The 16,316-nt window shown below is 34.0% G+C and overlaps 1 protein-coding gene across 1 annotated transcript; it reads left to right on the top strand.

Annotated features, from left to right (window-relative positions):
- Positions 1 to 6,862: 6,862 nt before the first annotated feature.
- LOC114170695 (serine carboxypeptidase-like 35) lies at positions 6,863 to 10,551 on the top strand. Its single transcript, XM_028056228.2, has 9 exons — positions 6,863 to 6,975; positions 8,254 to 8,526; positions 8,698 to 8,802; positions 8,900 to 9,088; positions 9,186 to 9,265; positions 9,401 to 9,682; positions 9,792 to 9,931; positions 10,022 to 10,114; positions 10,191 to 10,551. Exons 1-9 carry the CDS (start codon positions 6,894 to 6,896, stop codon positions 10,447 to 10,449), a joined length of 1,503 nt encoding a protein of 500 aa, XP_027912029.2. The 5' UTR covers positions 6,863 to 6,893; the 3' UTR covers positions 10,450 to 10,551.
- Positions 10,552 to 16,316: the final 5,765 nt, after the last annotated feature.

The following is a 16,316-nucleotide window of genomic DNA, read 5'->3' on the forward strand; positions in this document are numbered from 1 at the left end:
CTTTTAAATTAGGAGCAATTGGATGCTTGAGTCATTGAGTTGATAATGATTAACACTACTCTTTGCAAATTTTAAACTAGAAACGTATGTTTTTCAAATTTTATGAAATTCTAAACACAACTACAAACTAACGTGCGACTTATAAAAAATATGATTTTAGTGAATAAATATGGAAAAGGAAAAAGAGAAGGCAAAGTGTGTGAATCGAGATGAACAAATCTAAAAGCAAAAAATTTAAGGTAAGCAAAGAGGAGTACCTAAACAAAAATAGGAATCACAAGTAGGAATCACACTCCGATTGCGATGCACGGTTAGTGTTGCTACTTGACAGTGGCAAAAAAAGAAGTGAGTTAGCATAAGAGTAAATGAAATTAAAAGAAGAAAACGAAATCAAAATCAAAATCGAAATCAGTGACACAAGAAAACGAAATCGAACGTAGTGATACAAGGAAACGAAATTGAAATGTAAGGAGATGAAATCGAAAGAGAAAGACCGATTGAGGGAGATGAAATTGGAAGCGAGAAAAGGTCTTCGTTACTTGAGAACGCTCTGCAGGCATAAAGGAGAACGTGAAGAAGGGTGCTTTTCTTCCCTAGTGTAAACACACTCATGACGAAAAAAGGATAGAAAATCAATCTAATTAAAAATTTTAAAAATAATCTAAAAGAGGAAAAATGAAAAAGTCTGTCCAAACTTTCGGGGGTTCTTAATAAAACCCTGCCACTTAACAGGGGTTTCTAAAACCTCCAGTATCTCTACTATTTACTAGAGGTTATTACAACCTCAACTAATAAACCCCTACTATAATAAAATATTTTTGTAGTGGATGTTGAGTATTGATGTTGATTAAGTTATTTGTTAAGTTGGTCCTTTAAGATATTTCAGTTAGGTCGAATGATTCTATTTGATATCAATTTTGAGCTAAAGGTAGTGATTTCGGCATTAAAAGTGAGTAAAAACATTCAAATAGAATCAAATCGAGCATCTGATTATATATATATATATATATATATATATATATATATATATATATATATATATATATATATATATATGTGTGTGTGTGTGTGTGTGTGTGTGTGTGTGTGTGTGTGTGTGTGTGTGTGTGTGTGTGAGAAACCTATAAAATTATGCACACTTGTTGGAAAAATCATCTAGTTGCTAAGCAAAGGTAAAACTTTAAAATCCAGATAGTTCAAGTCGTTCTACGGACGAGCCAAATCTTGTTGGGCAAGCCTTTCCAAGTGTTTGGAATCATTGGGTGAACCGTATTTGCACTAAGTGAAGATTTTCTTATGTGAATCTAGAGGGGTGGATTCATTTTATGGATCTATCTAGGTTGGAATGCTAACAAGCAAGAAATTTGATAAATTGATAGACGTCATACTTCCAAGGATAGAAGATAAGCCTAAGAGTTTAAACACACAAAGGGAGGAAAGATCTTTGATAAAACTCAAGGGTTCCTAAATCACTCAAGAACATAGGAGAATCACTCTCACTAAAATAAAATAGGTAAACTCTAATAGTTTTGAATAAAACTCAACTTGATTTCATTGATAAAAATGGTTCAGCTTATATTGGAGCTTTAACCATTAGAATTACAAAAGACACATAATTTTCAATTACAGCCCACTTAAAGTTATTAATGATCCAGTCAACCTAATAATGATCCACTACTGAATTGCTGATTGTGCAACCAAAAGTCATCCATAAGCATTCAGCAAGGGTCCTCTTGGTCTTCCAAAGGCTGGTTCTTAAGTTGGTAAATGAGCCCTTATTTAACTTGAAAATAAAGAAAAACTAAAGCCCATTAATTGGTTAACCTAAAACAAAATTTGGTCAGCCAATTTTACAAAGCATTGGGCCCTTATTTAAATAAAAAAAACTGCATCAACGTGGCACGTTAGTTATCCTCCATTTGGGCAATATGCAATTCAATTCATTTTCTTTATAAAAGCTTCTAGTGATCATTCATTGGACTGGTTGAATTTTCACTTGCCAAGCCAAAATTCACTTGTTGTAAGTAGCCTTTGATTGAGTAAGCAAAATTCTAGCTGAATGAATTTCAACATGTGCTCAATTACAACATCACGATGCAGCTCCTCATTAGGTACATCATATGTGGTGGGCTGCACTGGGTCATTAAATGTGGTGCGGACTATAGGAGATGTGTTGGATTATATACGAGATGCTATAACTGTTTATTTCTATAGGCTAAACATATATTCATGCCTTACATGCCTATGCTAGCACCCAAAAAAAATGGAAAGGGTATGACAAATGGAATGAATGCCTCACTTGTATTGTATTTGGAAATGCCTAATTTTCTTTGATTTTATATCATTATAACATGATTTATTGTGTAGAGTTTGAACACTTTCAAGACCCAAGAGAAAGAAATGTAACTAGTAAATGAACTTTTAGGTACTTCTTTTAAACTTAAAAATGAACCTGAATTTGCAAAATAGCAAAATATAAGAATAGTGAAGGATGCAAGTAACTTTTAAATCTTAAAAAAAACTATAATGTTTCATAGTTTAAATGCTTATGCATCTGTTTGTATAACATTTTATAATACTCTTTATAGATATGACAAGGGCAGACATTTTTTCTTACCATCTTATATTATGCGTACTCATAGGTCTTGAAAGCAACAAAATGTAATGAAGAGTGTAAATGCAACGCAAATGCAAAAGGTTTTTGAGGTAGTGTGATCGAGGTCGTATCCAACCAAATTAAACAGATAAATATAGTACTTAGGAGTTAACCCAAGGTCGTCTCCTAGTGGTCATTGTTTTCAATAAATGCTTATCAGATTCAACAAAAAAGGGGGGAGGGAGGGGGGTTTTGCAGATTCACAATTTCAACACAAAATTAAAATGTAATTGCAGATTTGATAAAATGCATTGATTCTCTAATTTCGAATGCAATTCCATCTGTCACAGATCACCAAAAATACATACACTGTCTAGAAATTCTTGTGAACTCATAATTAAACCACTAAGGGAGGATTAACATGATTTCATGACATCATTTAACCGTACCCACTGATTAAGCATCTGTTAGACCATCCAGAAACAACACCCAAAGTCATTAAACACAAATTCAAGTATGTTTCAATGCAATAATGAAAACCCAAACATTAAGCATGCCCAGAATTTGTATCGAACAACAAACCACCAATTAAAATGATGAGCAACATAAACAACAAAAAATATGCACAAAATTTCAAGATTTCATCACATTCTCATCAAAGAATCAATACTCCAAATTAGTTCTCCATGAAACACGAGTTATTATATAAACCATAATCAAAAGGCATCATAAACAAAGGGAGATTGAATTGCAATGTAAATTATCAAACCAGAATATGAAACCCTAACATGGGTGTTGTCCAAATGCACCAAAACGTGAAAATAGGGTGGATGCCATCAATGGCTCTTTCAAGCTCTCCAAAAACACAAAAAAGGAGATGAAAAACGAAAAAAAGAGGGTTCTACTATTAAAACCCTAAACCCCAACGTGGTCACATCACCAAAGATGCACAAATTTACAAAAATGTCATTCTGGTAAGCAAAATTACAAAAATACCACTCTGGACCCAAAATGTTGGCCCAATCACTTAAATGATTTGGAAATGACATGGACAGACGTGGCAATGATGTGTCAACTCTCTTTTCATCTTAAGATTAGTGTTCAAGCTCCAAAATTACTTCACAAAATACCTAAAAATAATTACAAACAAAAATTAGACCAATTAATACCATATTAATCAAAATTCATAGTAATGGCCCAATAAATCCCAATTGATGAAAATGCACTAAAAGTAGACAATTAAGCACCAAAATCCAACAAGATGAACACAAAAGGGAAATGAAATAAAGGGAAAATAATGACTCATCATAGTGTTTGTAAATTGCAAGTCCTTTTTTCTTTTGTTCAATGAAAGTGTGTCACAGTAATGTGTAAAAATACGATCTTTTAAAAGATTTGATGCATTGCCTGCGTTACCAAACTAGTGGTTATGAACAATTTCAATTTCTACATTTAAATTCACTAAATTATATTTCTAACTACTAAGAGTGTAATGTATCTCTAACTTTTAAAGGCCTTGGATATTCTTGGAAACACCAAATGGCGAGTAAATGAAAGAGTGCTTGGAGTTTTTAACTTTTAAATGATGAATCATTATCTAACTTTTAACATCACTTGTATATCTTGTTATAGTTGACAACACCAAAGATATGATTGGATTATGCAGCCCTCAAGCAGAAGCTTACACATATTAATTAGAAGCAACACAACCAGGACTCTTTGCTACAAGGACATATTCATCTAGATTCAAGGATGTAGCTATAATACTTCCTTAGCACTAAACATGAGGTTAACATTTCAAAATTACTTTTCTATATGACTTTATTCAATGTCTGTATCCATTACCACTACATTAAATAATAAAAACTTAGTATATTCTAATGTCTTTATCCAACTTTAAGTGTTGTTTATGTTGTGACTTGTTTCAACTAATTTTGTCAACAATGTGCCTCATGAACTGACAACCCAACAAACTAATAACAAAAAGTTTCAACACATCTACTAATACCTAACATTGACACTAGAGAACTCAAAACAACATATTCTAATCAAAAAAAATTATTCATAAATGTGTACAAAAATAATCGAAGTATCAATACAAACTCCAAAAACTAACCTTCACTGTCGTGCCACATGGTTCACCTCCATACCAAAACCCCCCTCTACTACTCGAGAGACCAACCTGTTTTCAACACAAATCCATTTAAAAGTCAAATAACAAGTTCAATTTTTTACTTTAGGAAATCATAAATCTCACCCTCAAAACTGAACTCCACGACTCACTGCCAAGAACCTCAACTCCTCCTAATTATTCCTTCCCACAAAGATCTCAATCACCTTCGATTCAACATTGGGGATACATCAAGGTTTGGTAATGCAAAGTAATCAACAAATCAGAGAAGAGTTTTAACCTTACCTCGCAACTCTCACTTAAATGTGTGAAATTGAGAACTAGGTGGGTTCGCTCAAGCTCCACGAACCCTCAAACTCATTTGCTCAAGCTCCACCAATCTTCAAACAAAATGGAGGTCGGGAGGTGCGTAAGAAAAGAAATGAAGCGGGTAAAGAAATGAGAAACGAGGTACGCGAATGCAACTAAAAAAAGAAAAGAAATGCACCTTGTTGCTCGAAGAAGTGAGAAATACAACTTCTTCCTTGAAAGAATTGAGAAATGCAACTTCTTGCTTGAAGAAATGGTGTGCAAATGGTTTCTAAAATAGGAAATGGGTAGTGGATTCGCGCTGAAAATTCAGGGCTCCAAATGAAAAGGGAAAATTTTAATATGCTCTAATCCTTTTAAATTTTCATTTTTCCTTTTTTCTTAAACCTAGTGTTGGCATAGAGTCCGTAAACGACGACACTATTATGTCGCAAAGTTGTGTGATGCTACAACATTGTCATGGAAGACACTATATGCAACGCACAACTTAAATAATAATATTAAATAAAAATATTTATTTTCGGACTACCATTTTGAATATTTTATCTTTTTTTTCTTACATCTAGTCAACTTAGTCGACATATGACTAACACTATTAGCGTTATACTTGATGTAGAAGCAAATTGTTTGTAACTAAAATGAAACATTCTTGTAGTGATTGTTTCACCCGCTATTAGACTGTTATCAAACCACCCATTATTATCGAGTCTCATTCGATAACACTAATAAAAAAAGTACGTACAACATAGAACCATATGTGTCATAAGAAGATGGAAAATAATTGAACTAATGGAGCTATATGTGTCACAAGAAGATAAAAAATAACTAAAATAAAATAAATATATGTTTATAAAAATTAAACCTTTATTTCACAACTTTGAAAAGACCGCTTTAGAATGGTTTTGGAAAGACAAAACATGCATTGATATAACTCTTCAACCCTTTTATTGCTACAATATAAAAAATTAACATTAAACGTATATATCCTCATAAATGTCTTTTATTTATATAAATATTTACATTTAATTAAAAAAATAATATATTACAAACACAAATAAAATATATGAATAACTAGAATGTTGAGATGGTCAAATACCATTAGCTTGTCATCTTATATTAATATTTTATTGTTCATTATAATTAATGTGATAAACTATTTCAATTTGGTCTTTATTTTGGAAAATATAATATAATCAAGTCCTCTTTATAATGATTTAGTAAAAATAACTTCAAGAATAAGTAAAAGAAAATAATTTAATGATATCTAGAAACTTCTTAAACAAATTTGTGTCTTACAGAGTCATCAGAAAAGTAAATCCAAAAAAGGAAATTTATTTCTGAAAGAATAAAGTAATTCATATGTATCTAAGAGACGGAAAATATACCAATAGAATTAAATATGTGATGAAATCTACACTATTCCTTAGCATAGTCTTCTACTTATATAAATTCTGCAAATATAAAACAAAATATCATTTTTTCTTTTTCTATTACTACCAAACTAAAGGTGCTACATGTTATGTATAATGGAATAACAGGCATTAAAAGGAAATTCTAAGAGCTACGAAAACTATTACCAAAATAAAGTTGTTGCATGTTATCTACCATGGAATAATTAATAAGCCATTAATGAAAACTTTAGTGCTATATAAGAGTTTCAGTGTTGCTATTAATAAGCCATTAATGAAAACTTTTAGTGGTGTGAAAAAGTTTATGTGTTACTGACTCATGAGAGAGAAACATAGGCAGATATTTGGGTTGAGATTATTCGGGTTTCAACTCTATAAATACTATATAATGACCTCACTTCATCACTTCAACTTCAACTTCTTCTGTTCTGTGCTTCACCACTCGGCAATGGCTCTTTGGTGCTCGAAATTCTTTTTTGCTGCTCTTTCTGAAATTCTTTTCTCAGCTCAACATTGTGTTTCCACAAAAGGTCTTTCTCCATCTACTTGCTTGGTCTCTTTTTCATGGATTGAATTGCATATTGTGCATCGACGGATTTACGTATACTTAAGCGTGGGCAAGTGTTTCTCTAATTTTTTTAAATTATTATCAAATATCGAAGAAAAAGTATTTTGCCCCTAATCTCCTAATTTTACCCCACTAATTTTACTCCCCATATTTAAAAAAAAAAATGTTTGATTTATATTCAAAAATTTTTAATTAAATTTCCTAATTGTCTTCACTCATTTAGTTCTTAGGTCCATCACTCATTATGTGTAGTGGAGTTTGCTCATACTCATTTTCAAAACCTTAATTCATTTCACATTTATTTATATAAAGTAGTATGTTGATATGTAATTATACACTCCATCTATGTAGATAAATCAAATTTTGCAGGTCTTATGGCAAATTAATTCCAATTTGTGCCCATAAAATTTCCATCAGGGCACAGTGTAAAATAAACTTTCAAAGGTGATGGTTAAAACAAGAAAATGCGTCGGAAATCGATATTCATCGATATATATAATATAAAAAATTGATAAAATATTGTTTGAAAATTTCTAGAATTATTATATATATATATATATATATAAAGTAATTATATTTTTATTTTTGTCTAAGATACGCATGTTTTTTAATAGTATTCCAAAGTTTGCTTTAAAGTTTTTTAAGCAATCATATGCTTCATGGTTTATGAGAGAAATTTGAATTTATTCATCTCTTAATAGAATTAAAATAGATAACATAAATAAATAAATGTTCGGTTTTTATACTTTTAACATTTGACTTTTAGTTGATAAAAGATTAAAGTTGTTGAATAAAAAAGTAGAAACAAGATTTAGGAACATCAAGGAAATACACGTAATGATATTGTTAGACTTAATGTAAAGTTGTCTCTTAACGAATTAAACTTTACTCAATGCAAAATTGTCTCTTAATGAATTAAACTTAAAAATTATGTTTGTTTAAATGATTGTAGTGAAGGAAAGAATACTTATTAGATAAAAATGTATCATTGTTGTGAACTACATTATTATATAAACAGTTAATATTTTTTTAGTTCAATATAGATGCCTTTATTAACACATTTATAACTTTTTATTATGATTACAAATGTACTCGTATAAATTGTAATTACCATGATTATAAAATACCACTTTTTTTTACTCACTTTTAATCAACTTTTAAATTTATCTCTATTCTACATCTGTATAGAATATTCTATAGTTTGTAATCAGCTTATAACATACTTGTGGTGAATGAGCAGCTCTTCGCTCCCGCTCAATGGCACTCACTTTGGAAATTTTATTCGTTGTCTTCCTCCTTAACAATGTCGCCGGAGCAGAATATTTCGCCGGAGACGAGACACGGGAGGAGGATGATAAAGTGACAAATTTGCCCGGACAACCACCGGTGAATTTTAGTCACTATGCTGGTTATGTGAAGTTAAGACCAGAAGAAGAGAAAGCACTATTTTACTGGTTCTTTGAAGCTCAAGAGTCTCCATCGGATAAACCTCTTGTGCTTTGGCTTAGTGGAGGTATGCGTGGACCACACCACTTCTGTTTCTTCATTTTAATTCATTTTCAAGTCATTCAAATTTTCTGTATCTTAATCTTTGAGTTATGTTCATTTTTAAGAGCAAAACCATATAAGCTTACATTTTCGTGTATTGTCGCTAAGTGATAAATTAATTTTTCGTGTTTGGTAGGACCTGGTTGTTCATCTGTTGCTTTTGGAGCAGCACAAGAGATTGGTCCATTTCATGTAGATGACCCTGAGCATATTACCTTCAACAAATTCTCCTGGAATAGAGGTATACAATATTATTATATCATTGTCGTAAATTTTAGATATTTATTTGCTTAATTGGTTGAATATGTAATTTGGGTTGTGTTGTTTCAATTCTGCAGTCGCCAACGTCATATTCTTGGAATCACCTATTAGTGTGGGTTTTTCTTACACTAATAATTCCGATGACTTGAGCAAGATCGGAGATCAAGTGGTTGCCCTTGATAACTATGCTTTTTTAGTTGGTTGGTTTAAGAGATTTCCAAGATTCAAATCCCATGAATTTTATATCATAGGAGAGAGCTATGGAGGTACCTTTTACTAATTAATTTTATTGGAGTGATAAAGTTGCAATTATACATATTTCCACATGTTCTAATGCGGTTTTTCGTGTGTTTGAAATCATAGGACATTATGCTCCACAACTAGCTGAGGTTATACATGAAGGAAACAAAAATGGCACTTACATAAATCTTAAGGGATTCATGGTAACTATGATTTCATACTAAACGTTTAAACTAATTAGATACTGAAAAAAAAAATGAAATACCTTTTTGCATTAAATTTGACAGCTTAGCTTAGTAATGTTGTTAACCGATGAATTTGGTTTGCTTGAAATACAGATGGGAAATGCTGTGATTAACGATGTCACAGATCTGAAAGGCGTATTTGATTTTGCTTTGTGCCATGCCATAATTTCAAAGCAAGTATATGATGGCATAAGAGAGAATTGCGATTTCATGGCAAAAAACAACACAAAGGAATGTAGTTGGAACGTGGGCAAATTTTTGCAGGCCTATTCTGACATAAATATATTTAGTATTTACTCTCCCGTCTGTCTCATTGACTATGAAAGACCAGTTTCAAGTATGCTTCATGTTGTTCCGTATGCTGTCTCAGAAATTGTAAGTATGATTTGTCTGGTTTAAAACTTATTCATTTGTCGGTTAATAATACACCTATATTAGAAGAAAATAATATAAAAAAGTAAATTATATTTGTGTTGGATTTTAGGACCTCCAGAATATGATTCCAACAATGGGTTACGATCCTTGTAAAGTTAATGATGTGGAAAAGTATTTCAATAAGAAGGATGTTCAGAAGGCCATTCATGCATACTTCCCTAACATGTCTGATCCCTACACCCTATGCAGGTGCCTATTTTGATATATAATATGTATTTATTTCATTGCTAATTTTTAACTAATTAAATTAACGCAATAATTTTTGTTTTTGTGATGAAGCACTAAAATTAAAAAATGGAATGATTCACCAACCACAGTTCTCCCAGTGATTCAGAAACTCTTGCGTGCCGGTTTACGCATTTGGATGTACAGGTATTCTTATACTTGCACAGTGTTTGAAGAAGTTTGATTATGATATTTTAACATGTATAAACATGTGTGCATGCAGTGGAGACACTGATGGTAGAATTCCAGTGTTATCAACGAGATACGGTTTGCGAGAGCTGAAACTGAATGTAACGAAAGAGTGGAGAGCTTGGTTTGAAGGAAGAGAAGTGGGAGGATGGGTGGAGGAGTACGAGGGTGGTCTCACTTTTGCCTCTATTAGAGGTACTGGCCACTTCGTTCCAATTTATAAACCACAAGAAGCTCTTTCTCTCTTCTCCCACTTCCTCTCTGCTCAACCACTTCCATCGTCTCGCTTTTGATTCATTCCACCGTCTTTATCCTTTTACATTTACTCATATTCAAGAGAAATTATCATCATCACAGTCCTAATTTATGGAATATATATGTTTATACATTCTAAATCATGTCTCAATCTATTAAAAAGTTAATAATTAATAGTTATTGCCATAATTAATAAATAAAACAAATATATATATATATATATATATATATATATATATATCACCTATATTGACAAAAATATTATCTATTAACTATAAAAATACCAATAAATTAACAATGAAACGTATTTTATTACCATGTTCGGATTAAGGGAAAGAATAATAGATGCAATGTTCAATAATACCTGATTATCAACATCATACAAAGTTTAAGTGTAGTACACCGGTCACTACATTTAACTAAAATAAAATTTTAAATGAGAAGTGTTGCAAGTATTGTGTATCTCCTTCCCTTCTAGATGTTGCAATCGCCATCTAGATGTTGCAGTCCATAGGCATCATTATTCAAGTTATCAGTGGTTCTGAATGGGTCTTACCAATTTGGTGAGAAATTGTCTTGAGTGGATTTCTTTTTTGCTTCATTCGTTTTCCTCCTGACCAAGATTCCTTTGGAAAAGCTTCTTGGTTTGACTTTGTTGTTATATCGTTCGGTTACTATCCTGGGGAAAACAATAACACAAACAATATACCAGAGAATGCAACGGATATAATTTTCCCTGACTTGCAAGAATCTATGAGGAGCAATAATCAAAGAGCAGCAATAATAAATCACCAAAGGCACAAATAAAGACACCAATATTTTTAACGTGAAAAACCCCTCAAATCAAGGGTAAAAACCACGAGTCGTCCAGACCAAAGAAATAGCTCCACTATGATCAACAAGAGTACAAAAGAGTCTCAATCAATAGCACAAATTAGTGCCAACACCCAACCAAATAACAAAGCAACAAAGCTTTCAAAATAGAGAAGAACAAGAGAGGAAAACCTATAATATCACTGCTGCAGTGCGAAATTAATATCTCTCAACTCAGATCTCGTATCAAAGATCCGACCGGTCAGAGTGAAGAGCAATGAGTTCCGAACCTGCTGTAAAAATTTCAGCCCGATCCAACGGTGAACGAATCCGCAGCGCCGATTCTACTGTGACAGCTCTGTGAAAAAACGTGAACAGAATTTTCCCTCTACCTCTCCCTCTATGTGTTAGGGCTTTCAGTGTGTTCTGACTCTATTGTTCTGTCTCTCTATTTATATTGCAACCCCATCTCCTTTAGGTTAAATGAGACATGGGCTTCTAAAGTTTTGGGCATTTTCTCCACATAGGAAGGGAGCCCAATACCTAACAAATCTCCCCCTCACAACTATGTGGAGATAACCGCCAAACCGGCGATCTCACAACAAGCTTCAAACTTCCCTCTTGGCAATGCTTTATTCATCATATCAGCACCATTATCATCTGTATGAACCTTTTCCAACTCCAACAACTTAGCATCCAAAGCATCAAGTATCCAATGATACCTCACATCAATATGTTTGGATCTAGAATGAAAAGTTGAATGTTTACCAAGATGGATAGCACTATGACTATCCACAAATAATGAATAGTTGTTCTGCACAAAACCAAGCTCCTACAAGAATTTCTTCAACCATAGCAACTCCTTGCATGCTTCAGTAATAGCAATGAACTCTGCCTTTGTAGTAGACAATGCTACACACCTCTGTAGTCTTGATTGCCAAGCCACAGCTCCTCCTGCAAACTTTATCAAATAGCCTGAAGTGGACTCTGGAATCAATGTCCCCAGCCATATCTGAGTCTCAGTAACCCATCAAAGTAGGTTTATCACCTCCAAAACAAAGCTTCATATCAACTATACCATGAAGATACCTCAAAATCCATTTCACAGCATTCCAATGCTCTCTACCTGGGTTTGACAAAAATCGACTAACTGCACCAACAACATGTGCAATATCTGGTCTTGTACACACCATCACATACATCAAACTGCCCACCGCAGATGCATAAGGAACTCTACTCATATTGGTCTTCTCAACTTCATTTGAAGGACTCTGTTTAACACTCAGTTTAAAATGAGTAGCAAGAGGAGTACTTACAGCTTTAGCATTTTCCATCTGGAATCTCTGCAACACCTTCCTAATGTATTGCTCTTGTGATAGATAAATCTTCTTTTCTCTCCTATCATGTGAGATATGTATGCCAAGAATCCTTTTAGAAGCTCCCAAGTTTTCATGGCAAAAGACTCGCCAAGTGTCTTCTTTAACCTATCAATTCTGGAAATATCTTTCCCAACAATAAGCATGTCATCAACATATAATAACAGGATAATAAAGTCATCATTAGAAAAACTTTTAACAAAGACACAATGATCAGAAGTAGTCTTCTTGTAACCCTGCTCACACATAAAAGACTCAAACTTCTTATACCACTGTCCTGGAGCCTGCTTCAAACCGTATAGACTCTTCCTTAGCCTACACACATAATCTTCCTTGCCTTCAACAAGAAAACCATCAGGTTCTTCATGTATATCTCTTCCTCCAAATTACCATGAAGGAAAGTTGTCTTCACATCCATCTGCTCAACCTCCAAATCAAGAATAGCAGCTAAACTTAGCACAGTTCTGATGGATGACATTTTCACTACAGGTGAGAAAATCTCATTGAAATCAACACCCTTTTTCTGTTGAAACCTTTCACCACTAATCTGACCTTGTACCTTGGAAGTGTAGAGTTTGAATCTTGTTTCACCCTAAAAATCCACCTAGTTTCCAATGCCCTTTTGCCCTTAGGCAATTTTACCAAGTCGTAAGTGTGATTGTCATGCACAGCTGCAAGCAATGCCTCTCCCCAAAAGTGCTTAAGCAACGTTGCTTCCGAAAGCATACATGTAACCCTTTCAACCAAGGTCCTGTTCATCCTCTCTGCTAGACCATTCAACTGAGGAGTTTTAGGAGGAGTCTTCTCGTGTCTAATACCATGTTGCCTGCAATAAACATCAAAAGGTCCACGATACTCACCACCATTATCACTACGGATGCATTTCAGCTTCTTGCTTGATTGCCTCTCAACCATAGCATGATATTCCTTGAACTTTTCAAGTACTTAATCTTTCCGCTGAAGAGCATAGACCCATAGCTTCTTGGAAAAATCATCAATAAAAGTAACAAAGTAAAGTGCACCACTAGAAGACTTTACCTTTAATGGGCCACAAACGTCAGAATGCACCAATTCAAGCAATTCTGACTTCCTTGAGGGAGGATGCTTCTTAAAAGATACTCTAGTTTGTTTACCAGCCATGCAATGAGAACATTTCTCCAATTCTGCATTCCTCAATCCCACAACCACATCCTTTTTAGCTAAGTAGTTAAGCCCTTTCTCACTTATATGACCAAGCCTCCGGTGCCACAAAGATGCCTCCATATACATAGCATTCACACTGTTTTTAGCAACCAAAGCTTTAGTCCAGTACAATTTAGATTGTTTCTCCCCTCTGGCCATAACCAAGTTACCTTTAGTGAGCTTCCATTTACTAGAACCAAAGTGATTGTCATAACCACAATCATCAAGCAACTGCACAAAGATTAAATTAAAACGAACATCCGGAGCATGTTTGACTCCTTTAAGCAACAACTGCACTCCCATGTTGGTTTGTAGGTAAACATCACCAACACCAATCACTTTAGACTCACCATCATTACCCATCTTCAACACTCCAAAATCACCAGAAGTGTAAGATGTGAAGAACTCCTTCCTAGGTGTAACATGCAGTGTAGCACCATTATCAATAATCCACATGCTCTCATTAGATACAAGATTAACGAACTCAAAGTCACGAAGAAGAACAAGATCACCATCTGTAGCAGTAGTGACACGATCATCATCATCATGGTCATTCTCTCTCTGCTTACCCTTCTTGTCTTTGTTCTCCTTTTTCCACTTAAAACAGTATTTCTGAATGTGCCCAGTTTTATGACAAAAATGACACTCTAAATTCTTGTATCTTGACTTGGACTTGCTCCTACTCTTCTCTCTACCACCTTTATGTTCCTTTTTCTAACTTCTCCCCCTAGCTTCTGTAACAAGCATCTCAGATTGAGATGAAGAACCATGTGTCTTCCTCCTCATCTCTTCATTAAGAGCACCGCTCTTTGCCATCTAAAAAGAAACAACACCATTCGAGGAAGAGTTCGTAATTGAAACCCGAAATACCTCCCAAGAATCTGGTAGAGTATTAAGCAACCATAATCCCATAACCTCATCATCAAACTTTATACCCATTCCTGACAAGTGATCAGAAATAGAAGAATTCTCCCTCTACCTCAAATTCATCAAGCAATTTAACAAATACAATTTATTATTGCCCGACTTAGAAGCATACAAAGACTCAATCTTCTCCCATAAAGCTGTGGCGTGTGTCTCATTAGCAATATGATTATAAACATTATCTTCAACATATTGCCGAATAAAACCACATACCTATTGGTGCTCAAAGTCCCATTCTTCTTCAGACATAGAATCTGGCTTCTGTGTAGTAAAGACCGGAAGATGCAATTTCTTGACAAATAATAAATCTTTCATCTTGCCCTTCCACAAATGATAATTTGTACCATTCAAAGCAACCATCTTTGCATTTGCCTCCATCATTCAAGCAAGTAAATATAGCCCAACCAAGAGCTCTGATACCACTTTGATGGGGAAAACAATAACACAAACAATATACTAGAGAATGCAGCGGATATAATTTCCCCTAACTTGCAAGAATCTATGAGGAGCAATAATCAAATAGCAGCAATAATAAATCACCAAAGGCACAAATAAAGGCACCAATATTTTTAACGTGAAAAACCCCTCAAATCAAGGGTAAAAACCACGAGTCGTCCGGACCAAAGAAATAGCTCCACTATGATCAACAAGAGTACAAAAGAATCTAAATCAATAGCACAAATTAGTGCCAACACCCAACCAAATAACAAAGCAATAAAGCTTTCAAAATAGAGAAGAACAAGAGAGGAAAACCTATAATATCACTGCTGCAGTGTGAAATTAATATCTCCCAACTCAGATCTCGTATCAAAGATCCAACCGGTCAGAATGAAGAGCAATGAGTTCCGAACTTGCTGTAAAAATTTCAGCCGGATCCAACGGTGAACGAATTCGCAGCGCCGATTCTACTGTGTCAGCTCTGTGAAAAACGTGAACAAAATTTTCCCTCTACCTCTCCCTCTATGTGTGAGGGCTTTTAGTGTGTTCTGACTCTATTGTTCTGCCTCTCTATTTATATTGCAGCCCCCTCTCCACTAGGTTAAGTGAGACATGGGCTTCTAAAGTTTTGGGCCTTTTCTCCACATAGGAAGGGAGCCAAATATCCAACACTTTTGTAGGCTTATGCTCGTACTATTACGATTTCCCAACGTTCTATCAACCGTCGACCATTATTTGTGACTATAATGTGTGGATGTAGAATTGGCATATGATGTTCTTCTGTACAATGATCTTACTTGCCTGACAATAATGGTAGTCAATGTTTACGACTCTAGCCACATGGTAAACTAATCTATTATCGCATTTGATATTATTCCCAAAATGCGAGAAAATTTAAAAATTATTATCGCATCAAAAACCAAATCCATAATTCACAAATAAATTATACAAGTTTTAAAATTCAAAAGAAAAACTTAAAGAAATTACAAAGCTTTATTCCCAAATCCTAGTTTCTTTATAAAAGCCCCAAGTGCTAGTCCTTACTTTGTCTCTATGCCTTGCCATCAACACCTAAATTATCATTTGCTCCCGTGTGACTAATCACACGACCATTGGGATTTAATTTCATAATCAACCACAGTCTTAAGGATTCCATATGCTTCCACGAACCT

Source organism: Vigna unguiculata, chromosome 11 (genome assembly GCF_037176805.1).
Source record: "Vigna unguiculata cultivar grain cowpea cultivar isolate G323 ecotype 2 chromosome 11, ASM3717680v1, whole genome shotgun sequence".
Classification (NCBI taxonomy): domain Eukaryota; kingdom Viridiplantae; phylum Streptophyta; class Magnoliopsida; order Fabales; family Fabaceae; genus Vigna; species Vigna unguiculata.

Coding starts and splice junctions, on each gene's coding strand:
- LOC114170695 (XM_028056228.2), top strand. CDS start 6,894: ATGGCTCTTTGGTGCTCGAAATTCTTTTTTGCTGCTCTTTCTGAAATT. Junction 6,976..8,253: donor ACATTGTGTTTCCACAAAAG/GTCTTTCTCCAT, acceptor GTGAATGAGCAG/CTCTTCGCTCCCGCTCAATG. Junction 10,115..10,190: donor TTACGCATTTGGATGTACAG/GTATTCTTATAC, acceptor GTGTGCATGCAG/TGGAGACACTGATGGTAGAA.